This window comes from Brachionichthys hirsutus, chromosome 21, assembly GCF_040956055.1.
Source record: "Brachionichthys hirsutus isolate HB-005 chromosome 21, CSIRO-AGI_Bhir_v1, whole genome shotgun sequence".
In the NCBI taxonomy this organism is placed as follows: domain Eukaryota; kingdom Metazoa; phylum Chordata; class Actinopteri; order Lophiiformes; family Brachionichthyidae; genus Brachionichthys; species Brachionichthys hirsutus.
Window position 1 is genome coordinate 4,611,952 of NC_090917.1, and position 25,891 is coordinate 4,637,842.

Sequence of the window (25,891 nt, forward strand, 5' to 3'; positions counted from 1 at the left end):
ACTGCGCCTGCCAAATACAGCTTTGCATCCCAATCTCAAGTCACATCATATAAATAGGCTAATGATTAGCTGCAGTTTCAGTTTGCTTGAAAATATCGTGTTTACGATGTTTTCAGCGTCGCCCCAATCCCTCGTACTTCCCCTGTCAATCCCAGAACATCCTGGAACAAGAAACGGAGTAGACATCTTGTCATATCACCTTTGCACTTTTTCAACCCCTCTGTGCATGTCAAAACTGGAATTAGTCTTGACTGTTGGCTCCCATGTTAAATAGATTGTTGGACGGCTGAAGGAAGAGTACCTCCCCCCCCCCCAGAGACTCCTTTAACAATCCTTGCAACCTTTTCACCCAGCATCATACATACATACAGTCGCCCCACCCCTTGCACCCACGGCATCCATGGTTCGCAAGTGTTCTTAAACGTGTCAGCGTTGCATAGCAACTGGCTGATGGATCACAACTGGGGATGTATGTATTGGAGACTTAACAATATTTTTGTTTGGATGTCAGCCTGTGCCTGAATGTGTCATCGCTGCCCTGCAGCCTCGGGGCAACCTCGCCCCCACAGCGGTGATTATAAGGAAATGCATCACCAGGTAGCTGCTTCGTAAACTTTCAGACATGTTGTTTGGATTGCGAGATGATTTCGCTGCTCGAAAAACTTTAACGAGAAACAGACATTTTGGAAAAATCCCCTTGTTTTTTCCTACTGAGAGTCTGAATTCTCATATTTGTCTGTTGATCATGGCGCTGCAAGGACAGAGTTAGCGCAGCTTAATATGAAAACAGGTGAACCAGCAAGCCTGTCTTCAGGATCAGCACTGGAGAGCTCCATCTATAGCCGACTATCCATGGAGCTCTCCAGTGCTGATCCTGAGAACCATACGTAGCCGGGATCAACATTTCAGCACGTGCTGGAAAAAACAAAAAAAGTTTCAATAGTCACCGCCAGCAGGTTGTTAATTTCCTGACTGCAGCGTGTTGCTGTTGTTGTTGCCATGTTGCTGAATTTTTCCGTTTGATCAGTTCACTACTTCAGTTACAAACATTGAATATTCAATTGTATAGTTGTAAAAATATATGGATAGATTATTGCTGTTATTATAACATAAATCCTTTCAATTGATCATGTTAAGAAAACCACACTACATCGATCAATAATCAAACTTATTCAAGTAAATAATATTAAAAAAGAAAGAAAGAAAAATATCATCCAACACAAGTTATGGCATTAACTTTGTTCAAAACTCTTTAGTCACAGTTGAGAGGGGCAGAACTGCAGAACAAATGTGGGCTGCTAAGAACATGTGTGACAGATGCAGCATTCGCGGGCTACACAAAATGACTTGGAGGGCCACATTTGGCCCCTGGGCCGTGAGTTTGACACATGTGATGTAAGCGAATGCTAATTTTGTGAATCAAAAGGTGACCTTGGAGGAGCTACGAGTGTTAGTGTCCCCATTAGATAACATGACTCACATTCTGATGTCTCAAGGCTTGTCTCTTCTCGGCAAAGGAGCAGCGCTCTGATCCGTGTTCCTATAAATTCCGAACACTTGAATCAACAACAGATGGAATGACCTGACTCTCCTCTGTGATGCGTCTTCTGAGTGATTTAATTATCTGACTGTTTTCTGGCGAGGGCCTCTCTTAAAACTACAACAAATACTTCTCAGGAGATAAAAAAAAATACAAAAGTACAAGTGACTCTCCCTTTCAATATATTTATCTGATTTCCCAGTGACATCTCTTCTTCTTCCAAATCTTTTCATTTGGCCATTTTATACACAATGTTTCATTAATCAAAATTCATAATTCATTATGTCTGCACTTTAAAACACTTTGACTTGCAACTGCATGTCACGTTACAAAAATAGCCAAAACAACTAAAACTAACCACCTGGATTTATACTTATTAAAACTGGTATTTTGACTTTCAGTATTCCGGTGGCGCAGTGGTAAGCACTGTTGCCTCACAGCAAGACGGTTGCAGGTTCGTCTCCGATTTGTGGCCGTTCTGTGAGGAGTTTGCATGTTCTCCCCGTGTCTGCGTGGGTTCTCCGGGTTCTCCGGCTTCCTCCCACCACCAACAACGTGCAGCCTAGGCTGATCGGTGATACTAAATTGTCCGTAGGTGTGAGTGTGTGTGTGGCTGGTTGTCTGTCTCTGTGTTGCCCTGCGATGGACTGGCGGCTTGTCCAGGGTGTATCCCGCCTCTCTGCTGGGATTGGCTCCAGCTTGGCCGATGACGGAATAAGCGGTTGGAAAATGAATGAATATTACGGTAAATTTGAGCTAATCTGACATCACTCTAAAATCTAAAAATAGAAGTCAATTTCAAATGGTCAAATAATGGGCAGCCACAGCTTGACGTAAAATGATTTATTATTTGTACAATACATATATTCAGAAAAACTGTTATTATCCTTTTATCACCGAGCACTCCTTCTATACAATGACTTTATGCACACTGCAAACAAACATCAGAACAACAACAAAAACATTCCTTTTCAAATGCCCTTTAAAGCCTTTTTTTTTGCATATCATTGTACTTTTAATAGAATTCCATTTTGAATATGGCTGGCTGCACATCTCCCGAGGCTGCATGTAAGCACTTTTGAGGAGGAAGGGGGGGGGTTAATGTTGTGCTCCTGTTTTCATTTCAGTTCTGTATACTTAAGCACAGATTAGACGTTTCTGACACAACAGCACGCCAGCTCGCATTTTGTAAGCAAGAATGTCTGACAAAAATATGATTCAGGACTTTTATACATATCCAGACTTTATAGTATATTAGTTTTCATATATATTTTTTTCTTTTTAACCACAGGAACATACAATTTAAATTGAGGACGACACTGACTGAAACGGGCTTCAAACCTCAATATAATATACTTTAAATATTTGAAAGTTTATTTAATTATGGAGGAGATGGTTCAGTGAACATTTTTGTCTTTTGAGGAGCCCTTCACTCCAGCACACTGTAGAAGTGGATTTTAAATTGTGCTGGCTGAAGACTAAATATTTCATATCTCAGCCTCTCTGGGTTTTGTTTAATTAGAATGATCCTGTCTCATGGTTTTATATTCAGTTATAAAAAAAAAAGCCTAACTAATTTGATATTCCCTCATGATATTGTTTTATTCAGCCTAAATATGTTTAAAGGCCCACAATAGAACTCATTTGAAGACAGCTCATTAAGTTAATTGCTCGCTCCTTAAAGCACTTCACATCAATGCCCCCCTTTGGACTCACTCTGGTTTAGACTTCGTCTTCGCTATAATGTTGAAAATGTAGTACTTTATTGCACAGAATGTTCAATCCTGCAATGGGAGATAGAATTTAAAATCATGAAAAGATGATAGATAATTCTTGCATCATCTTGTATGAACATTTGTTCACTGCAGGGCATTGATATGTGTCAGAGAAGCTGACGGGGACACTCCCGACTCTCTGGCCCTCGAATGTCAGTCACTTAAGGTGCAAAAACAAAGGAATCAATACGCAGAAAGCCAGTGTGCTATATATGTTTTTCTAGCATTAAATGCAATTTTGACATTTAACCCCCCAGTAATCACCGCTTTAAAAGGAGAAAATTAGCAGAAAGAACATCTGCATTTATGATCCTTTTTTATTTTTTTTATTTTTACTTGCATGTTTACAGACCAATGGACACATTCACATCTCTTTTTGATGAGCAAATCTAAATATACCAGAACACAAACATGCCATTATGTGAACGTATTAGGCTGCAGGGACCGGATCTGCCCTCCATGACTGTTCAGCTGCGATCGTCTACATATGGCAGCAGAAATGTCTCACAAAACCGTTCTGCGTTTAAACGTCTTTAGCCTCTGTCATCCCAAAATGTATTGCTGGAGAAGAAAGAAACAGATTTAAGATGCCTTTTGCAATTTGCTCCCTTTCTGCTGTTGGACAAACTTTTAGCTCCATGAGTGATTAATATTGAATATTATCTCTCCCAGACACTCGCATCTCTGCGGGTATAAAGATCCATAAAGGATGAGTCGGAAAAGCAGAAAAAGAAAAACTGGGATGGCATCCAAGATCAAGGTGAGTACGCTGAAAAATCGCATTAGCTGAAATATAATGTGACACTTTATCCATGTTCATGCTGGGGATCCTCATCCTCGAGGCCAAAAATATTGTGCTGCTACCATTTCTCTGATCTTAATTCAGTTTATGTAGTAATACAGTTAAAGAGTGTGTATTTTATGCCTCAAGTGTTTTTTTGTCCGTCTGGTTCTTTTATGGATTATCCAGTGATTACATTAAAGGAAAAACAACTTTCACCAAGACTTGAATGTTCTGGTTCAATCTTCATCCTCTGATGAAGAGACTACTAGATCATCCCAAGTGATACCATTTGTGTGAAGCGTCTGGTGAAATTAGTTTTTAATTTATCAGCAATCCACATCCGATCTGATGCTTATTTCAGTGTGGCCTCTGCACAGAAATAAAATGAGAAACCGATAATCAACCCCCAAAGCCCGAAAACACCTCAGCGCCCTTGTCTCCTTTCTTCGGTCACCCGTCCCTCCTGTTCGGCTTTAATCTCTGTTATTTGAAAGCAGTTTCCTCTCCTATCTTTCACACGCTATTCCTTTGCGGTCCTGCCATCACAGCTACCGCTGTATTTCTTTCTCTGATGTTCATATCACGCTCCTTCTTTTTCATTGCCAACATGCAGAAGTGCCTGCATTTCCATTTCACACATTTACAGGCCAGTAGATTATAGCTTGTCTGATTTCACCGTGGCTGAAGAAAGAGTCAGACAGAGGAAGACCTTGGAGATCTCTATTTCATTTATTCTATTCTCCTCCGTTTGCTGGTGTGTGTTTTTCTGTTCCAGGAGGTGCAGACGGCAATCTATATCCTATAATTGATCAGTGTTGAGTCTGGAGAAGTGCACATGTGCACGGGTTACACACACACACACACACACACTTCTTTTTATCTCCCCCCCATTAATTTTAATAATGAGCCAGTTCATCAAATTATTTTTGAAATAATGAAGTTTAAATATTTACTCTAATTGTTAAATACATGCAGCTGCTATGAAAAGCAAGGCTTGATTTTCGCACTGATGAAAAATAAATGAACAAAACGTGCTATAATATTTACATTTCTCAACTATTTCATTGAGTTCTGCTTATATTTAGGGTGTTGTGATTTACGTAGAGTACAGGAAAAAGTATCCGATTAAAATACTTACAGTAATGGAGAAGCTTTTCTCTCTGCATCCCTTTAATTTTAGCTTTTCATCCTGGTAAAAACAAATTCACTTTGAATCCCATCCAAATAATCAAAGTACTGTATGAACAGCCTACTAATAAATGACCATCATAGAAAATTCAAAATCTGCAAACTCAGTGACAAGTTGTGTTTGTTTGACTCACTTGACATGGTTTTTGTATTTTTGCATTCACGATAAAACAACGCTGCACACTGGCATGCTTAAAAGTACACTGTAGAAGTCATTTCTATATTGGCTATGCTCCTCAGGAATATATATTTTCAGCAGATCCTGTTTCTGACTATTTTGTTCCCATTTTGGCGGCGGAAGCATTGAGATTGTGTGTGGGATGCAACTTGTCTTGTGTTCAGAAGGTTTTTAACATTTACCTTTCAATGCCAGCACGAAAAGTATTCAGGGTGAATCTTATAAATTATTCTGGATGCAATGGCTGGACTAACAGCAAGTTAGATATAAAAACCTGAAAGTAATAAATTCAAAACCATTTCAAAATGCAATTTCTGTTTGAGCTACACATGAAACCACGAGGGGTGCAGTGGGACAGAGAAGCTGTAACATGCACCAGTTCTACCGGGCCAGTAGAACCAGATAGATTTAACAGATTCATGACTTTGTGTTATAATCGGCCCACAGCGAGTTGAGTGCATCCACTGACTGCTGGGTCTGATGACATAGTGTTGATTGTGCATCCTCTGTGTAAAACTGCAGTTTGCTTTGCAGCCCACTGGCTATTATGTGATTTCTTTATATTGCTTTCTGCCCAGTGGTGATAGCTTGTTTCATTTAATCGAGATTATGCATTCTTACCAGTTTATTGTGGCAATCCTCTGCAGATGTCCGTTGTGCATTCATTATTTACAACCAGTTGCATGGGAGCAGCCTGAAAATCTAACAATGCACATGAAGTTTATTGTTGTTTATTGTCATGGCACGAGCCTTTATGCTCCTAGTGCTGTGTCTCCTAAAACGTTTACTCATTTCACTTCACTTGTACTTTTTTAAGGGATATTTTTAAGTCAAATATAGGCGTCAATAGAATTTGATAAAATTTTCTACTTATGAATTATGAATAAATGTGTGTATTTTATTTAGGTTCACTTTTCAATGAAACAGGGACAAAGGACAATTATAAAAAGGCCTTTTAACGCTGATGAACCGAAAAGGGGGAAGGTTGAAGCAAAGGCTTATCGAGAACCGACAACCTTTCTTACAAACACATCCAAAAAAAAAGGATGTTTTATTCCTGACACAGTCCTGAAAAACTGACTGTCAGTAGAAAATCTAATTTTATAACAAATCCAAATCTTTAGAATACATATATATATACATATATATTATCCCTCTATCCTTCGCCTGATCACAATTTTTTTGTAAATCTTTTGAAACACAAAAATACATGTTTTAATTAGAAATTGATCTTATATCATTGATGTACAAAATAAACAGCACTGAGCCCTGTGGTGCCCCACATGTTACATTATATGTTATGTTATGTTACATAATTATAAAAGATTCCTGTTGTATAACCATTCTGTGTGTGTGTGTGTGTGTGTGTGTGTATACCAAGGCTGACTGGCTCGCTGATGTCATTTGTTTTTGTCATGGCCTTTGTTCACCCTGTCCCGGTCCGTGGCTTTTGCTGGAGCGCTAGAACCCATCGCCAGCAAAAATGGCGTGGAGACAGCATGTAGCGACTGTTCGCTCATAATGAGGAGCTTTTGTCATGAACAGAATGCAGGAGCGTAAAGATATGATGACAAAGAGGAAGCCCGAAGGCCTAAAAGATGAAACAGGAAGCTTTTTGACGGCTTTGGCAAAGATTTACATATTGTGTGTGTGTGTGATTTGGTTACTGTGTATAACATGAGCTGTGTGAAGGAGTGGGATTCATCCTCTTCTGGAGATTTGTGTCCATTACATTACGGTGTTATGCATCCATGCATGTCCGTGCCACGCCATTGCTTTAATGGAATTAGGCAGAACTGGAGAGATGTAGAAGGGGGCATGAGATAAGAGAGAACCGAACAAAGGCATCAAGCACTTTCTTTTTGAAGATAACACAGAAAAACGGAAGCCTCTCCCACAGCGTCCCAGCTCCTCTTTCGGATAGACAGACGGCAGACATCTGAAAGGGAAGGAAAGCCACCTAAAAGAGAGGGACAAGACAGATGACAAGACACAGGGACAGGATGCCAATTGTGTCTCCTCGATAGACAGGGGCGGTGAAATAGCATGCTGTCCTTTGTCTATCACTGCCTGAAGAGCCATTAGCTTAATTATATGAAGGAGACTGAAGAGACTTTGTTTGTGACGGAGGAAAACAGGGAGGTTTAGTCACAATGCACTCGTCTGGATTAACATGGACAGAAATACGGAGACGTTTAATTGGACGTCTTTTTTTTTTTTTACACGTTAGATTAACACGACTGAGACTCGTCTCTCATTTGGGAATGAAGATCAGGTCGGCACAAGATAAATGTTTGAAGTTTTGCACGAGTGTGTACGTGCGGCTTCGCAATGCGCTGGCGACGCATCCAGGGTGTACCCCTCCTCTCACCCCGTAGTCAGCTGGGATTGGCTCCAAGCGACACGAGGCGGAAAAGCGTTTGCAGCATTCTGTCCATCCCAGATGAATCCCAGTGGATGAGCTGTAAAGGTTGTACAAGGGCGAGACTATTTCCTCACAATCCACATTTTCTTCATCCACTCAGCAATTTTTTCTTCCTCTCCAGTTACAGCGATGGCAAACAAAAAGGCCCGGTCGTGGTCTCTGTGCAACAAATAGAACCAAACTGGCAACTTGAAATGATGGGCTCGGTCTATGCAGGATTCCTCCTGCATAGACCGAGCCGGAGCACTCCTGTTTACGACTTGGGGAAAATGGCCAGCAGAGGCGCATCTTCCAAAAGCTTCACAGCAGCTGGTTGTCTGTCTCATCCTTTCTGGTCAGGTAAAAAGGTAGAGAGTGAATGCATGCACTTCAATACAACGACAAGTGTGTGTGTGTGTGTGTGTGTGTGTGTGTGTGCGTGTGTGTGTGCGTGTGTGTGTATGTTTGAGGGGGGGGGGGGGGGGGGGGGGAGAACTGTCACAAGCATGACAGAATGTAGAATGTCATGTAATAATTCCTTACTGCCGCTCTCTCTCTCTCGCTCTCTTCCTCTCATTTCCCTCCACCCTCCTCCTCCTCCTCCTCCTCCCCATCTCCATCTAGCATGCTGCTCTCCTCTCTGTCTCTCTCTGCTCCTCATTCTCATTTCAACTTGAACTATTCATGCATTTCATTTTTAATGATATGCGTGGAGCCCACCGTCCCTCTCTCCCTCTCTCTCCCTCTCCCTCTCTCTCCCCCTCCTGTCTCTGTCTCCTTCCACGCCACCTGTTAGTTAGTCTCCCGTTCCTCTCCACGCTGGAATCCCCTCTCTTTTTTTTATGAGGAGTTTCACACTTGCGCTATCCCTGAGGTGAGTCGACGTCTTTATTGCCTTATGGCTTTTGTGTTCCGCGCGTTTGTTTCTTCCTCATCTCTTTACATCAGGTGCACTTTGCACCATCATCTCGTCACTTTGCATCTGTTTGGTTCGGTGTGCCTGTTTCTCTTTGGTTAACTGCATTACATCCAACAAACAATACAATGCAGCAATAAAGCCGACCTGGAGACTGGAACACTTTTCCCGCACCGCTCCTGCACCACAGGAAGGAGCAGCCTGTTTTTCTCTTCTATCTTTTTTTTTTTTTACCATGTAGCTCACTTTTCTTTCACACCTTTCAGCATCCACAGACTCTCTCTCTCTCTCACACACACACACACACACACACACACACACACACACGAAGTTCATGCATCCTGGCGGCCTGGAAATAACTTCACTGTAATTTACAAATGCTCCGTGTGGCTTTGGTAAGCTATAAAGGATGTGCTGACTGTCAAGCTTTAATGAGCAGCGACAGTGTGCAGCCCTTACTATAGCATCCGTCTGTCTGTCAGCCAGCAGCTTGTTATTTAAAGGTGAAAGGAGGCCGCCGCAGGGGGGCCCATTGTGTGTAAGGACAACACAAGAGAAGTAGACCCAGTCCAGATGGGGAGCGATCCCCACATACCTGCAGGTGGAGCTGAGGTGTTTGAGGGGGGGGGGGGGGCTGACAGAGCGATAATGGCAACGATAAAGAGGGAAGAACGGGGAGCTCAGGTGGATTAGAGAAGGTGGAGATGAGAGGGTGATTGCAGGAGAGGCGCGTGCATGCTGTGATGTGACTCTAATTTAATGTGAAGGACTTAAAAGTGGAGGATGAGGGGGGGGTCACACGTTGCACAAAGCCACACTTGACTGCCGGTTTCTGGCAGAAAACACACATTACCTCGCAAACATATGTGCAATGGGGTTTGTGGTTGTGTAACTAACAGCCACTGTGGACAAATTCCACTGCTACCACGTAGCTTATGGGAATTAAGGACAGCATTGCTCTCCGAGGCAAAAGAGTCTCGCGTGCATGTCCTCTCGTCTGAACACCTGGAAACCTGACCGGTGAAACCTGTGCGGTTATTTCGCACGTGCTCCACTTCTCAGCAACGAGATGCGGATGAAACGATGAGATGAGATGAGATGAGAGAGAGATTCGAGCTGTCGGCTTGAGCGCGATCAATCGGGATCCCTCCGTGAGCTCCTGCTTCCCTGTGAGCCGCCAGGCCTCCGGGCTATGTGCGTTTGGTGCTGCCGCTGGAGAGATGGTGCTGCCAGAACCGGGAGGCGACTGACTGTCCACATTATGTCAACACACGCTCACGCACACGCACACGCTCACGCACAAGCCTGCAACAGATGCACGCTCTGCACGAGGCTGTTCTCTGGTATTCAAGTATTGATGCATTTTTGTTTTTTTGTGTGTCCTCTGAGGTATTATTTATTATTCGTACGACCAATCCCTGTCGTCTACTCATCTCAGGTAAACAATCGTAGACTCATTTCACATTTAAGCCAGTCTTCAAAGGGACTCATTAAATTGCTTTCCCCCGCTCCCTTAATGTGTCGCAATCTGCGCAGTCTTAAATTATTTATTTTTATTGTTCTGTCAGGGCGAATTCATTCACGGCAACGTTATCATGCGATAAGGAATTGTTTTATCCTTTAAAAACCCAAAAGCCCGACCCGCAGACGTCCAGGTCATCTCTGTGCTCTTTCATTGAGCTGTCTTGCAGGATTCATTCATCGTGTTATTGCAGCCCTTAAATAGAATTGCTTCTGGATGCTCAACATGTTTCCATCCAGAATCAGTGTCTTTTCATTTGAGCGAGCCCATGAAGTTTGTTTCATCTCCAGCCGTAAAGAGCTGGATGAGCTTTCGGTGTGTGTGTCACCCAGCGGGCCGCACGTGAGAGATCTTCGCTGGCTGTACTTCTGCTGAAGGTCAACGGGCAACACTTTCAGAGTCAACTCCTTTCTATCCCTTTTATTAACAAGTCACACGCTGCTTGTTTAATCTGAAGATGGTTGACCGTTGGGTTTTAATTCAGCATTCTCATGTGACTCTCTGCGAGAAAGCCCGGAGGCTGGCTTCAGATCAGTTCCTTCTCTACTGATCGATTCCACATTTTCCGTTAGCTTCTGTTTGACGGGTTTAATGCGATTATTTTCAGGCCTACAAGTCGAAAGATGAAACCGATATGGCCACTATTTAAAACTGTTCTCTCCTACGTGCTCAGATTCCTGTCTTAGCGTCACACGTGTTCATTTTAAAGAAAGAGAAACTCCAATATTCACGCCTTAGTATCAACGGATTGATGCAATGAGAAACAAATTGGTGGAAGGGGGGCTATTTAGAATTGAGGACAGAAGCCCCCTTCGAGGCTTGCTGTGTTTAGAAAACAATAGCTGCGAGTTATTTGTAATCCAGACCCCCCCCCCCCCTCGTTTTCATTTTGGAATGAGAGCAAGCGCATCAGCCTCGCATCCGACTCCACGCCTCATCATCACAACTTTACATAAGCTCATCACCATTAGTACACCGAGGAGCGTTACAGACGGTGAAGACTTCATCCCATCAATTACCTGTCTGTCCATTGAGGCCCGTCGAGCACTTAAAGTAGCGTGCGCGGTCGCACATTTCATTTCATCGAGGACTGGCTGGGTACATGGGGAGACCCCGATTGTCTGTTACATCAACGCTTCCTCCTGCCATGTAGAAAATGAGAAGCTTTCATTACGTGATCAAATCTGGAGAGATACCAAGTGAGGTTTTTTTTTCTTTTAATCTCTAATCATGCTCCGGAGCTTGGGACTGTTTGTTTACTTGTAAGAGCGGATACGAGGGCAGTTCTTATGTGCACTGAATTCACGAGTTCCCAAATGTGTTTTCTGCCTTCTAGCCCCATGACTGTGCGAAAAGGAAAAAGTTTAGCCATCTCCATCCAGGAGCACATGGCCATCGACGTATGTCCGGGCCCCATCCGCCCCATCCGTCAAATCTCCGCCTACTTCCCTCGCTTGTCACCCACTTCCTCCTTCTCCGAGCCGCTCTCACCCAATCAGGTGGCAGCTCCCACCACGCTGAGCCCTGCCAGTGCAGGTCAAGGCGGAGGCGCTGCAGGCGGGGGTGGAGGTGGAGGTGGAGGAAGGAGCACCAGCCTGTTGTCCCCGCTATTGCCTGGGGCAGCAGGTGGAGGGGGCGTGCTGTCAGCCATGAGCAGTGTGGACACCTCCATTGAGATCGACAGCTGTGACAGCGATGATAGCAGTGAGTCACCTGAGCAGTGAGTCACCTAAAGACGGTTTAAGTGACATCTGCAATCATCTGGATTCGGAAGAAGAGGCTCAGCTTGCTTAAAGTCAAGTCTTTGCTAAGAATCTATCGAGCTATCGAGATGAGCCAGAACCTTTTTTTTTTTTTTCAGCTCTAAAACATCTAACATCACATCCCTGATAATATGCTGAAGGTCAATTGTGTCATCTATTACATGATGAAAGGGATGATTTCAAAGGCCTCAAAGCCCCCCCCCCTCCCATTGAGATGTGGGATTTATTCTCATTTGGGTTTTTTCTTCCCATTTGCTTTCCAGCCTCTTTGGGAATGTTGCAGTTTGACCTGCTGTACGAGCGAGCCGCCAGCTCCTTACGCTGCACGGTCCTGAGAGCGAAGGTAAATCCTGCAACACATTTGGCTTTGTCATGTAGCAGTGCTTATGATTCATCAGGGATGATTCCGTTTCAGCAGATGCCACAAAACGCCGTCTGTAAGATAAAGAAAATACAAATATAAAATCTGTAATTATGTCCAGATTTTAATAGCTAAACTAGCATCGGCTGGAGCACTGCACAAATGTAGTTCTAAGCACCACTAAGAGAGCCACTAGCAAGGTCGCAGGCTTGTCTGCTTTGACATTAGACATTTATTTCATACCTGCAAGAAGTTTTGCGACTTGGTACAAGTTTCTAAAATGCAAATTCAGAGAGAATTACTCACAGGATCAAAATGAAGACCTGTGCAGACAGCAGGAAAATGGAACATGGAAATGAGTTCCCATCTGCTCAATGTTCAGTCTTCATTTAAATAGTTGTTAAAGCTGAGACACAGTAAAAAAAAAACCACACACACACACAAAACAAACTCAGCCTTCCTGGTTTTAATATTAAAAGAAGAGAAATCAAACCGACTGAAACAAACTCAGTGCTCTGTCAAAAGCATCCACAATCACGATCTACCTCCCCGCTTTAAAATCCATGTGCAGATGAACCCTTCGCCTCGCAGTCTGATAACCATTTTACATTGTAATCCTGGTGTTCCACAGTGTGCACAGTGGTCTCCATCCATTGCTCCGTGTCCCTCTCTTCATGTTTCTCCCCGTCTGTCTCTTTTAGGGTCTGAAGCCGATGGATTTCAACGGTTTGGCCGATCCTTACGTTAAGCTGCACCTGCTGCCTGGAGCCTGCAAGGTCAGGTTTATTTTATTTTTCAGAGTGTGGGTTTGTGCCAGCATTTGTCTCCAAGTGTAAAGAAGGACCTTCATGTTTTGTTTTTGGCAATACTGAGTGCTCATTTCATTCTGGCTTGAATTCTGAGCTCTATTAGGAAAGTGTCAATTTTCACTACAACTAAACGGCCTATTTGCCAGAAGGAAATTGTTTTCCGGAGGTTATTAGGTGTTTGCGGCTCTGGGAAACTTTTTAAATGCCCTCCCCCCCCTCTCCCCCCCTTTCCCTCTGCTTTTACACACAGGCTAATAAATTGAAAACCAAGACTGTTCGCAACACGCTGAATCCTGTGTGGAACGAGACGCTCACCTATTGTGGAATCACAGAAGAAGACATGTACCGCAAAACGCTGCGGTAAATGTCTCCGGCTATTCCTGTCTCCATCGCTCCAAGCCTCCATCAGCCTAGCCTTGCTTACAAAGGATTTATCGCCATCTATCCAAATCACAGCAATTTGCTCTCAGTTTATAGGCCTTTATCTTTTCTTTTTAACCACGTTCTCCCACTCTTTTTTTTTTTTATCACCACTGATCCCTTGATCCCGCTTTGTCTCCTCACCTTCGCTCTTCATCATCATTCCTGTCCACTAGGATCAGAAAGCATCTTCCCTCGCTCCTCCCGAGCCATCCCTCCCGGTTTTTCTTTCTGTCTTTCTCTCTCTCCCGCTCTCTCTGTTCAAGTTGCGGTGACAGATTGAGGTCAGACTAAAGCACTGCAGGGTGTTTTAATTTCATTGAACCCCCTCCAGAGGTGACAAAAGCTACGACTTGTCTCTGTCTGTGACTAAAACTTTGCCAAAGCCACACATCGGCGTGGGATTTAAATAGGATAGACGGTTAATCTCTCGGGGGCGTATTGGAGACGCCGGCCCAACAAGCAGCCTCCAACAAGTGTGTCAGCTCAGCAGAGGCGTTTCCAGAGGAGGAGGATGGAAGTTCAACCCACTGTAGCACGTCTAAAACTGTGAATTTCATCATTTCCGAACTGATTTCCAACCCTGCAGGACATTTTACAAACCTCAATCCTTGTTTGTTTTTTGGACAATTTTACTGTATCACAGCATCTTTCCCTGAGCAGAGACTGATTGATGCACATCTGAAAGTCTGAAGGGCAGAGATTATTGCAGCTATGTAAAATATCAAAAGCTCAAGTCTGGCATGAGCCCCAATATATTTCAAGAGAGATTTTCTGTTCCCAGACTTGGCATTTTTCCATCTCCCTCTCTCCGACAGAACTCCAAGGAATAGAGCCGCAGGTCACGGCACAATTTGAATAAACCGGAACATTGTTGTCGTTTTTGAGTCCAGCGGCAACCCGGCACCTGAAGGCAACAAGTGAAATACATTTAGTTTGACGGACCATCGAAGTCCATTTTCAGAAAATACAACTGCAATCCATTGCTGTGATTGTGTGCTTGCATTTCTGTGACGTGGCAGGACGTCACAGAAATAGGTTCCTTTTGCATGAATACCAAACAGCTTTTGTGCTGCATGAATCAATCAAAGAAAAAACAAAACAGATTGAAATATATAGAATTCTAAGCAAACCTCTAAGATAAAAACCGAGTCAAAAAAACGTGTTGACTTATGAACTCAAAATTGAAAATATGCAGTCGAAACTAGGAGTGCATCACAATCATTAGTGTAAGTCAGTACTTTTACCCCCCCGAGAGCTCTCATGCATGTTTCACACCATCTTTCACCTCTCAGCTCGGACTGATTTCTTCCTCTTCATCATCTTCATGTCTTTACCTCTCCTTCCTGTTTTTGTTCTTTTTCTACGCTGAAGGGTTGGGGTCTCCTTTCGGATAATAAGACTACTAGACTAGAAATTACCTCCGGCGGAATTCCAATTGACTTCTGACATCCCCAGGCAACCGGCCCAACGCGCCTCCTATATTTCTGCAATTCCGTGTTTCATTACTGGAAACGGAAGGCGGCAGGCGAGGCTTCATTCCCGTGGTTATGAATTCAGTTAGGAGTCCAATAAAACATTAGGCCAAATGACAGCATGTTCACATCTGGACAGCTTTATTCTCATTTTTTCTCATTACAGTGTGTTTTATTCTTATTTATATGAAGCACAGTAAAGATTATGGACACCGGACTGCATTTGGCTTTGTAGCATAATCATTTTTCACCTCCGCTTATAGACATAGTGTATTTGCATAAATAAATAGCAAACACACACATATTTGAATAAATTCTTCCGTTTTTATCTCGCCCTCTCACCAACACCATTCCCTCCCTCTCTCTGCAACCCTTGATTACATATACCAAGCCTGCCTCCCTCTCCGTCTTCCCCTCTGCTGCTCTTATCCACGTATTTTTGTCGAATGACGACAGGTGCATAAATATAGATTGACTTAACCTCATGACTCTTAATGCACTTTTACATTATCCAAAGTTCCTGCGAGGGGGAAAATGGTAATTACTGTTCAATGCACTTTGACAGATGGGATAGGGATAGGATTATTCTTGTTTTTAATTCAGGTCGACTTGTTGCAGACAACTTCCTCCCCTCATTATAATGTTGCCGTAGCATCAGAAATAATTAAATGAGTCATAATATGCAACGTTGTTTAACTGCCCCAGCCTATCATGCACACAAAAGCACAGTGAATCCTTCAGCTGGAGATTCTCTAAATCCAACTCAGCCTCCTTAATTACTGCTTTTTTTTCCTCTTATTCATGTTTCCCTCCCTCCGTAATGCTATCTCCCGTTTGATCTTCTTTTTTTTTACCCCCTCCTCCCTCTCCTCCTCCTCCTCTACCTCCCAGGGTGTCCGTGTGCGATGAAGACAAGCTGACACATAATGAGTTCATTGGGGAGTCGCGGGTGGCCCTGCGCCGCGTGAAGCCTGACCAGACCAAACACTTCAACATCTGTCTGGAGCATCCACCTCCTGTGAGGAGCGGGGGGGGGGGGGATTCTGAGTCTTATTTTCCCTTTAGTAATAATGTTAATAGTCATTGATAAATAAAGTTGTTAATATTGATCAGGATCAGATTCTCTACAGCAGCTGATTACCATTAATAATGCTATAGTTACGGTTTATTTACTCACAGTGGTTTCATCACCTGGGCATAAACATGTGGCACGAGGCAGGCAGGCGCTGGAGCGTAAACACCCAGAGGTGGGCGCATCATTCCCAAACCCCCGAATCACGGACGCAGCCTTCGGTCCTCTGGGATGACTTCCCACTAGATTTTGAATAATGACTGCAGGGACTTACTCACATTCTGCCACAAGCATTAGTGAGTTCAGCCGCTGCTGTTGAGCAATAACGCTCGGCTCAAAGTTGGCATTTTGGATAATCCAACAGTTGTTGGGCGAAGTTGAAGTCAAGGCTCTGTGTGGGGGGGGGTCGAGCTCCTCGGCGGAACCCGGGGCATGTCTGTATGCAGATGACCTCATGTTTGTTAAAGAGCACCGGGCCTTCCACCAAACGTTGCCCAGAAATTATGGAGTACAATGTAAAATGTCATTGCATGATGATGAGCTTTAAGATTGCCCTTCAGCGGAATTAAAGCCTGACCAAAGCCACCGAAAGGGATGCAGCGTCTCGATTAAGCCTGCTTACGTAACTCAGACGCCCCTTGCCTGAGAAGAAGCATCAGACAAGAGCAAAATAGCTTGTTGTGCAGGCCAAACGCCATCTGGGTCACGCGTGTGGAACATGGCACCTTGAGATTGGGAGGACCAGTGGATGGAGGGAGCGCGTGAGGGAGATGAGAAATAAATGGATTAAAAAATTCAAGTGGCGTTGAGCAGGGGCGGGCTCGTGTGTGACGTGGGGTGGGTGTTTGTTCTTAAGAGTTAGAAAGGGCTGTGGGTATTAGATTGGCTCTCTGAGGTGCCCACTCTGGGATCAAACGATACACACACACGCACACACACACACAAACCAGATGCTGTGTCAGACCTGTGTCATTTTCCAAAGTGGTTTCACCCTTCATCCGTGTTTTCCTCCTTCTCCCGGCTTTGGCGTCGGATCCTCTCGCCCGTCTTCCTGCTGTCGCTCCCTCCAGCTGCCTTCGCCGACCGCGATGAACACGGCCCTGAGAGGCATCTCCTGCTACCTGAGAGAGGTGACCACCCCACTCACCCGTTCCATGCAACATGCGCCCTCACAGTCCAACCCTACACTTCTAGTCACTTTACACGGCTTCAATATCCAGATAGTATCAGAATAAGTCTCTCATCAATCAGGGCTGGCGTTCATTTCTAAACTAGGATGCCTGCATTGCTGTCGTTGAAGATTCAGCAGAGCAGCAGCTTTTCCTGCTCACATCTCAAGTACTCAAACAAACATTCATTTGTCAGTTCAGTAAAATAAAAAGTTGCAAAACAGCTATTTCAATAAATAATGAACTGATCATTTCACTTTGTCATATAGCCATTAAGATAATGGGCAATGAAACTCAAGCATCCGCATCAACTGTGTAATTTGTACTTCTTCAGACAAGCAGCCATTCAAACCATTTGTTCTCAGTTGATCCATGCATTCATCATTGTCTGATCGTTTTCATGACGTGAATATCAATCAGCAGATTCGTTTGAAGAATGTAACCAATATGTCAGCTATGATTTATTGTTATCCTGTAATTAAATGCAATGCATTTAAAATCAAACTGGGGTCAAAATCAGTAACTGAAACCTTGTAGAAATGAGTGAAAATGAATGTCTGCCATTAAAAGAAGGACAATGTATGTCAATTATCTTGTATTTGCACAATAGAAAAACATCTATTTGTAGCAGAAGGCTGGCCTTGCTTTTTGATTAGCATTAATCTAATTCTATGATTCATTCTGGGACATTTCTGTCGTGACTTTGATATTTTGGTCAAGGTTTCAGAGACAGAGAGGAGATTTTGGACGGGCACAAGGACAGGTAGAGTCTGACAAATGCGATTTGGAGTCGATCATGTTGTAGCAGACAGACTTCTGCTGTGGATTAACAATAGAAGTGGGACCTATTTTTGTCACGCAGAGATAAGCTGCTTGGGTTCTCTTCTCCCAGGCTGGCTTGACATTGCACATTCTATCATGTGACTGTTGCACATGCATGTGCTACACTATGTGGCCGTATTGTCTATGTCCATACAAGAAGAAGAAGAAACATAAATGCTTTTTTTTTAAAAACAATAAGGTGATTTCTAAGCACTGATATGAAGTTGTTTATCAAATCAGTCGCTTTAAAAGCTGTCACAAAATCTTAATGTCTCACTTTCAGACACGGGCAATGATTTTAGAGTCGATTATGTCACCATTTACGGCGTATTAATGACACTAAACAGATTGGTCCGTGTTTCTCACCCTGGCCGAGGTCGTTTAATGTGTTTGCCGATCAGCTCGCCCGGGTTGCAGCTTTGCACATCCACCCACAAATGTATCTCCTCCCCACTCGTCTGTCGCTGGCTCTGCATTGATGCCTATTCATTCTCGCCTCCTTCAGGAGTTCTCTATTGATCTGCGAAGGTCTGAGCTGTTCCATCACCAGGTACCTGGAGTAAATTATACTCACCAATTGCAAGTTTCAAAGTCTCCCTCTCGGTCACAGCAGATGGCGAACCGCCCGTTGGCTGTAATGATGACCCCCCCCTCCCCTCCCCTCGAGGAGAGGAGAACGCTGAGACAATTAAATAAAGAGAGGGAGGACCATGGAGGAGTGTGGGGCGTGTAGCATATTGAACATCCTCCTCCTGTCCACCTCGCGCCGGGAGATAAGACTTAACAGATGGATATAAGAGGGAGACACTTAGGGAAACAGTAGCGCAGCGATGGAATCCATTTTGCCATTAAAATGAAATTGGAAGCAATAAAACCGAATCCTTTCTATATTACAAAACATCAAACATAGCATGGCCGGAAAAGGTGCGCCAGCAGTGGCAAAGCTCCTGCAGTAACAAACCTGCAGACATTCCTATAAATAACATTCAGATACACCTGCTGTTAGCCATGAGTGCGAGTCACAGTCCTGTGAGAAGTTCCTCTTCTTCTTCACACTCTGTTGCTGCTCATTAGCATGATTTCATGCTTTCATCTGTCACTTTGTATCTAGATTGTTGTTCTGCATGTTGCCAAAGGCTTTGGCAACGTTTCGATGCAGCCGATGGACAATACTCAGGCCGGGAGCGACGCAGTGCAGGAATCTGACTTTGCGCTTTGTCCGGGACCTTGCCTTTGGACTGACTCCCCTCCTGTCGATGGGCGATTGGCTTTGACTGTGATTTGTTGCATGGATAAACTCAAATGTAAGGTGCGAGTCGAACACAGGTGTGTCTGCTGGGTCGCGAAAGCTGGCCGCTAGATTTTCTAATCACATTTCATGTATATAAATGGGGAAATTCCTTCTCTACATTTGACCCATCCATGAACCAACTGGGGCTCAGTATCTTGCTCAGGGATATGCCGATGAGTAGAAGGGAAAGCGCTGAAAATCAAAACTCCAACCCCCAACTGTAAATCCACGCCGTCCGCATCAGACCTGGAATATTACGTGAATCCAGACGCAGGTAATAAAACCGTCCTCGGCTCACTCTGGTTTTGAAGCTACAGCCTTACTTGTCTAGATTTACCCTTTAGAAAGATTTAGGGAGACATTGCAGAGGGATTTTGTGTTCGTGATGACCCATCTTTATTTCCTTCTCTGGTCACCATGCTACAGACGGATCCAGACACAGTTGTTAGGTTTGGAATGCTTTGTTGAATAATGCTGTGAATTTGGACCCGGTTCGGCTTTATTCTCAAATGGGACTTCTCTGAATGTGCCATTTGCCTATCGTATCGGGTATTGTGTGTTGGGAGCAGATATGCCAAAGTGGGGAAAAAGGAAAGAGCAGAGCCAATGCATCATCTTGTTAAGCTCGAAATAAAGAGATACGCTGCGAGTCTGCTTGGGTCTGGAACGCAGTGGGTGTCAGCTCCTCTTGTGCTAGTCTGTGCTTTAGCATTCATCCCCTCACTTCTGGCATGAGTAGCTGCTGTTAACCATAAATTATACGGGGTTGCTTTGTTTGGTTGTTTTCGCTTTGCTGCTGCAGAAAGATTTTGCGCTGTATTACTTCCCTGCATAATCAACGTTGATATATTATCACCTTATTAAATTGATACGACAAGGATGCCAGCAGAGAGGCATATTTTCAGTGTCAGCAGACACACAATGACAAGAAATCTTTGCTTTCAGTTTGGACAAAGTTATCTTCCAGTTCTACATACAACAGAGGCAGCTGAATTATTGTGACTCTTGGCTTTTAAAGAAAGCCTGACTGAGTTTTATTAAGAGATGACGTCTGTGCAGACTTTCTGGCCCGTAGCGCTTCACGCATGGATGCCTATTTAGACATCGTTTCCAGTCTGAAGGTCGCCTGTGTGGAAAAATATTACATGAACTCTGTCAGTCGTTCTCTAAAGTTCAACCAGTTCCCTCTCATAGGTAGGCATTTCAAATATAATGGAGCTGTCTCCTGTTCAGTTTATGGTTCCGTCTCTCGGCCCAATTTTGCAGACAAAGGTCACGGTGCTTATGTGGAATATTTAATGGAAATTGTGCCCAAGTACTTTTAATTATTGTAATTGCACTCATGATGTGAAGCAGGCATCTAAAGTCGTTTTGCCCAAGATGAAGCTGATGATGGATGCAATGAGGAAATACGGCCATCAACATGGCAAACATCCCTGAGCTGGAGGGGGGAGGCACTGAAGACCACCCTGCTGTTTTGTCACTTATTTTAAGCCGGGTCCTCCCAGATGGACACGCTATAAAAAAAACCCCAAAAGGAAGGTAACTGGGAGGCATCCCAATCAGATGTTTTATTCTGTTTTAAATCCCAGAAAATGCAGCCCTCGTCGCCGACAGCCAGCTTAGAAAAGATCTGTTCATCCCCTGCTGAATGCCTTTAAGACGGGGCTACCACAAGGCGATGATAAGCATCTCGCTCAGATTTTAATCACACGCTGAAAGGACGGCTGCTTTGGTCCTTATGCAGCCTGCCTCGCTGCTTTTTATGGATTCCTCAGAGGTGGCTTGCTTCCCTTTGAGCTTTCACGTGTCCTCACTGCAGCCATATCCTCACTACTTCTATGTGTCCTTAAAATACTTCAAGCCTCACACGGTTATTAAATAAATAAACAACTAGTATGTTACTTCGAACCAGATCTGTGGCTTCATCGCCTGTTATTTTGGTGTAAATTGCTTCCAGGCCCTCCTTTCGGCATTTTCTTGGAGAAAACGGAAAGGCAGAGAGATTTGGCTGGTGAGGTCATTTAGGGGGGGGGGGGGGGGTCCTTGCTGTGCATCCCTTGCCTCCATGATTGCAATGCAATTGAAAGACCTTCACACCAACGCGGTCCTGAACTGAAACAAAAGGCTCAATGTGAAACTACTGTAGTGTAAATAAAAGTATTGGACCAGTTTCTAGTTCTAGTTCTGTTTTTCTACATTTCAGCCTCTGGGACTGCAGAGAGCCGGAATCAGACACAAACGTCTGCAAATGAAAAAGCTTGTCTGAAAGCATGACGAAGGCTCATTCAGGAACTCACAAAAGATTTTAATATATATATATTTAGGTTTTTTTAAACCTTCAAATAACTGAAGCCTTTTCTCACCTCAATAAATATCCTGTTTATGGCCCCGCCATTAAGAACGACACTGTGGAAAATGGGAAAGTGGTCAGAACATTAAGGCTGAAGTTTGTCCCCTGAGCTCCTGAAAGATTATTCTATTGTCTGATTATACAAAAGCTGAGCAGTTTGAAGAGAGGGATCCCATTATATCTGTCAAACCAGAAACAGCCATCTGCAAAAAGACGTGCACGACATTCAGACACGAAGCTGGAAGGTGTGGGAGGGAATATTTGTGTGGGGCCAGGAATACTTGCCATAATTCATACAAAGCATCCAGGAAACATTCGAACAGTTGCGTTTACAATGATATGGACTGTCCCTATTAAATAAAATGATTTGGTGACCAAAATATACAAAAAAATAAGCTAAAAATCCGCTTTAATATTATTTTACATTTAAACCATAGTTCATTTTGACCCTGAACCGATGAAGAAATGCAGCTTACGTGGTTTTTGTCCTTTTCTCTTGCATCCCCTCTTCCTCTCAGTGGGAGACGGAGCAGCAGAGAAGTCTGGAGGAGAGGGGCCGCTTGCTGCTGTGCCTGCAGTATCTCCCCCCGGCTGCTGCCGCTGATGATGATGATGGTGGTGTGAAAGGCGAGGCCAAGGAGAGGGCTCGTGGCGGGCTGTGTGTGGGCGTCAAGCGCTGCGCCCACCTGGCAGCCATGGACGTGAACGGCTACTCCGACCCCTACGTTAAAACGTGAGGATGACATCGAAACAGTGCCATGGAATATTTAGTTCAGTGAAATGGAATAAAGTCACCGTCTGTAATCAAGTAAAGCTCGGCCTGCTTAATGGGGCGTCATTGGGCACGTTTGAAGTCGTTGATACGCAACAAGATCGATGGATTGATGTTCCATGACCCTCGTTCGTGAACGATTGATCAGATTCATCTCAGTCTGGACCTTAATACGCGGCGTTTGGTCTTAACTGCCCGTCGGCTTTTATTAACCCAATGAATCAAACCGTGGGAGATCGATAGATTTCACTCTGAAACATATCCGTCACTCATCAGGTACTGACACGAGGATGACACGAGGCTGTGAAGTGATCTAATGCTATGGCCATTGTGTTTTGTGGAGGAGGCATCACCGGGTGCGATGGCTGGTGCCGTGAAGGTCCTCTAGAGTTTCATTACTCATTTTGTGAAAGGAAACCAATACCGCCTGCGCCGTTTGTGTTTGGGTCACGGAGGGCAGGAAGTTTGAACGATGCACCTCGGCTGGACAAACGAGCTCTGAACCCCCCCCCCCCCCCTCCTCTTCTTCGCTCCGTGGCGTCCGATCAGTTTGTGCAATGAAAAAAAAACACTTCACATCTCGTCGCACGCGCTTTCATGCAAATCTCCCTTAAACTCAAGTCTTTCTCACCCACTGCACCCCCCCCCCCCCACACACACACAGCCCCCTCACATCCGCAGTAATGCACCACGCACCTTGGTTCATTTTAGATGCTTTTTTCTTTTCTCCGCCCTTCGGTGGGAGCTCTTCCTCGGATGCTTTGTTGTGTCTGAGAGCGCGTGGGAGCATCTGCTCTCCGGGCTGTGGGTGGTGGGTGGAAATGCGAACGCAGATTCCACCGAGCGCCTTCCAGCTGGCTTAAGAATACCCAGAGGTTTTAAATGACGCATGGCGTAAGGATGTGGAGCTTTTTCCCAATTTGCTGTCCTCACATTCAGACATTGTTCGCTTCGCATCGAACCTTTGAGGGAATAGTTGCACATTTTTAGGAACAATCATTCGCTCACTTCCCCCCACTGATAGTTCTTATCTCATGGGTTTGTACTAAACATGAAGCTACAGTAAGACGGTTCATTTAGCTTAGCATAAAATCTGAATTAAGACTGAAGGGCTGCATCATTGCCACATACATTTTGTAGCGCATATATAATACTCGCACTGCAGTATTCCTCTTAGCAGTACCGTGAAGTGTGAACGATAATGTGATGCTCTCACATTCCTCTGTCTCAGGTACCTCAAGCCAGACATTCATAAGAAATCCAAGCACAAAACAGCGGTGATAAAAAAGACTCTCAACCCGGAGTTTAATGAGGTAGACCTCTCTCTGTGTGTGTGTGTGTGTGTGTGTGCATGTGCATGCTCATATCTGTGCGTGCACGGCTCACGCAGTGGTAAAGAGGCAGCTCAATCGTACTTAGATTATACTCCAGAGATGGTAATCATGCAAACTAAGGCGCTGTAAAATACTGTTACTCATTAGTGAGTTTACTGAAGCGTGGTCTCCTCACCTTCGCCCTCATCCTCTCTCCCTGGCTGTACGTGTTGTCACCCAGGAGTTCTTCTACGAGATCTCCTTCCCAGAGTTAGCCACCAAGACGCTGGAGGTCACCGTGTGGGACTACGACCTGGGCAAGTCCAACGACTTCATTGGTGAGTTGAAGCCACAACCCCGATGGCAGATAATCGCTTCCTGCTGGCGCTTTCAGCAAACTACCGATTGACTTTGTAGTTTATTATCAGTCTAATAATGCCGCCCCCCCCCTCCCCCTCCTCTATTTAATTTATTGTCATTTACTTTCTTCAATGTCTGTGTGCACGACTTAGGAGGCGTGTCCTTAGGGTGTCACTCGCAAGGCGACGCCCTGCAGCACTGGATAGACTGTCTGAAGAACAAGGGCAAGAAGGTGGAGCGCTGGCACACGCTGACCAATGAGCTGCCTGGATCCACGTTGCAGGAATGACCTGGTCGTTGCCCGCCATCCCAGCCATGATGGGCCTGAACTCAGGATGAGAGATGTTTCAATCGCATGCTCTGAGGATGTTCTGCATGACTGTGAAGGATTCGTGTCCTACTTACTTTGTGTAATAAATGAAACCCCAACGCACGACACAAAGGGAGCGCGCACTCAGAGTTCCGAACACTAATAATGGGCTTGATGCAAATCAGGGGAACCCTCCCCACCACAAAGCTGACAGAGCCCTATTTATGAGGGGGGTCCGGCCTCTTTCGGGGCTTTAACGTCAGCCTAATGATTCCTCTGCTCTGCTCCCAACTGGTCAGCTCTCAACCAACATGAAAAATGTAATTAAAATCTGAATATGTAATGAGGGAGACATTTCAATCTGCCATCCATCCTTTGTGTTCCCCTGCCTGCTCTCGTTATTATTCCCATTATCTGGTGACATTAAAAGTCTCACGGCAAACATGCCTCTCCCTGCAGGCAATAATGTTGAACCTAATGCTTCCGAATATTTCCAAGTGGTCTTATTGCTGTCAGACATTTCCTATCTAGTGGCCTGGCTGCCTGAAGATGGCACAACCTAAAGATAAAGGGTTCTTCCATGTTTACGGATCAGTCAATTACTTGCATGTTTGTTTGTTGGTGGAGCAAATATACGTACCAGGATCTGCAGCACTCATCATGGCGTTATTCGAATTGTTTTTTTGTTTTTTTTATGTTGTTGAGTTGTGTAATGTGTCAGTTTCTTGTTGGTGTCACGTTGATGGTTTGCTTCAAAATCCCTTCTCTGAATGGAAGAGAGATGGAATCACAGGAGGGGCTTCGCCGTCCTTTTTTTTCTCAGCTTTTGTTAAATATCTAAATTGCTAATATGAATCGGTGTATTGAGCGCAGTGTTGTTTCCGTGCTTTACAATGGGTTGCATCGACCAAGTTGCAGATTACACCTACGTTCATGTGGTAAATGAATATAAATATGTAAATATATATTGTGTTCCACTTGGATTGGATATTTTTCTTTTGGAATTGAAACTGTGCATGATTCTTTTACATAAAACACTTTTATTGATTGTGTGCATCCTTGAAATTCCAATGGCTCCAAAGTAGCATCTCTGAACCTTCTTCAGCAGCCAATTAAATAACACAACACTTCCCCCTAGCCGTCAGGATGTGCAACTGCAGCCTTTTCACAATAACGTGAGCTAAAGTGATTGGGCACAACACAAATATAAATATCAATATTGGTTATCAGTATATCCTCCTGAGACCCAGGCCGTTGACATGCGTCCTGCAAAATAGTACTTATTTTTCCCAGA

General features: G+C 44.2%; 1 protein-coding gene across 1 annotated transcript; it reads left to right on the forward strand.

The window, feature by feature from the left end:
- Nucleotides 1-8,711: 8,711 nt before the first annotated feature.
- Nucleotides 8,712-24,576, forward strand: LOC137910080 (double C2-like domain-containing protein alpha). The gene is made up of 11 exons (XM_068754509.1): nucleotides 8,712-8,743; nucleotides 11,644-12,011; nucleotides 12,334-12,413; nucleotides 13,133-13,207; nucleotides 13,491-13,600; nucleotides 16,027-16,153; nucleotides 17,278-17,337; nucleotides 22,361-22,575; nucleotides 23,846-23,927; nucleotides 24,169-24,265; nucleotides 24,440-24,576. Exons 1-11 carry the CDS (start codon nucleotides 8,712-8,714, stop codon nucleotides 24,574-24,576), a joined length of 1,383 nt encoding a protein of 460 aa, XP_068610610.1.
- Nucleotides 24,577-25,891: the final 1,315 nt, after the last annotated feature.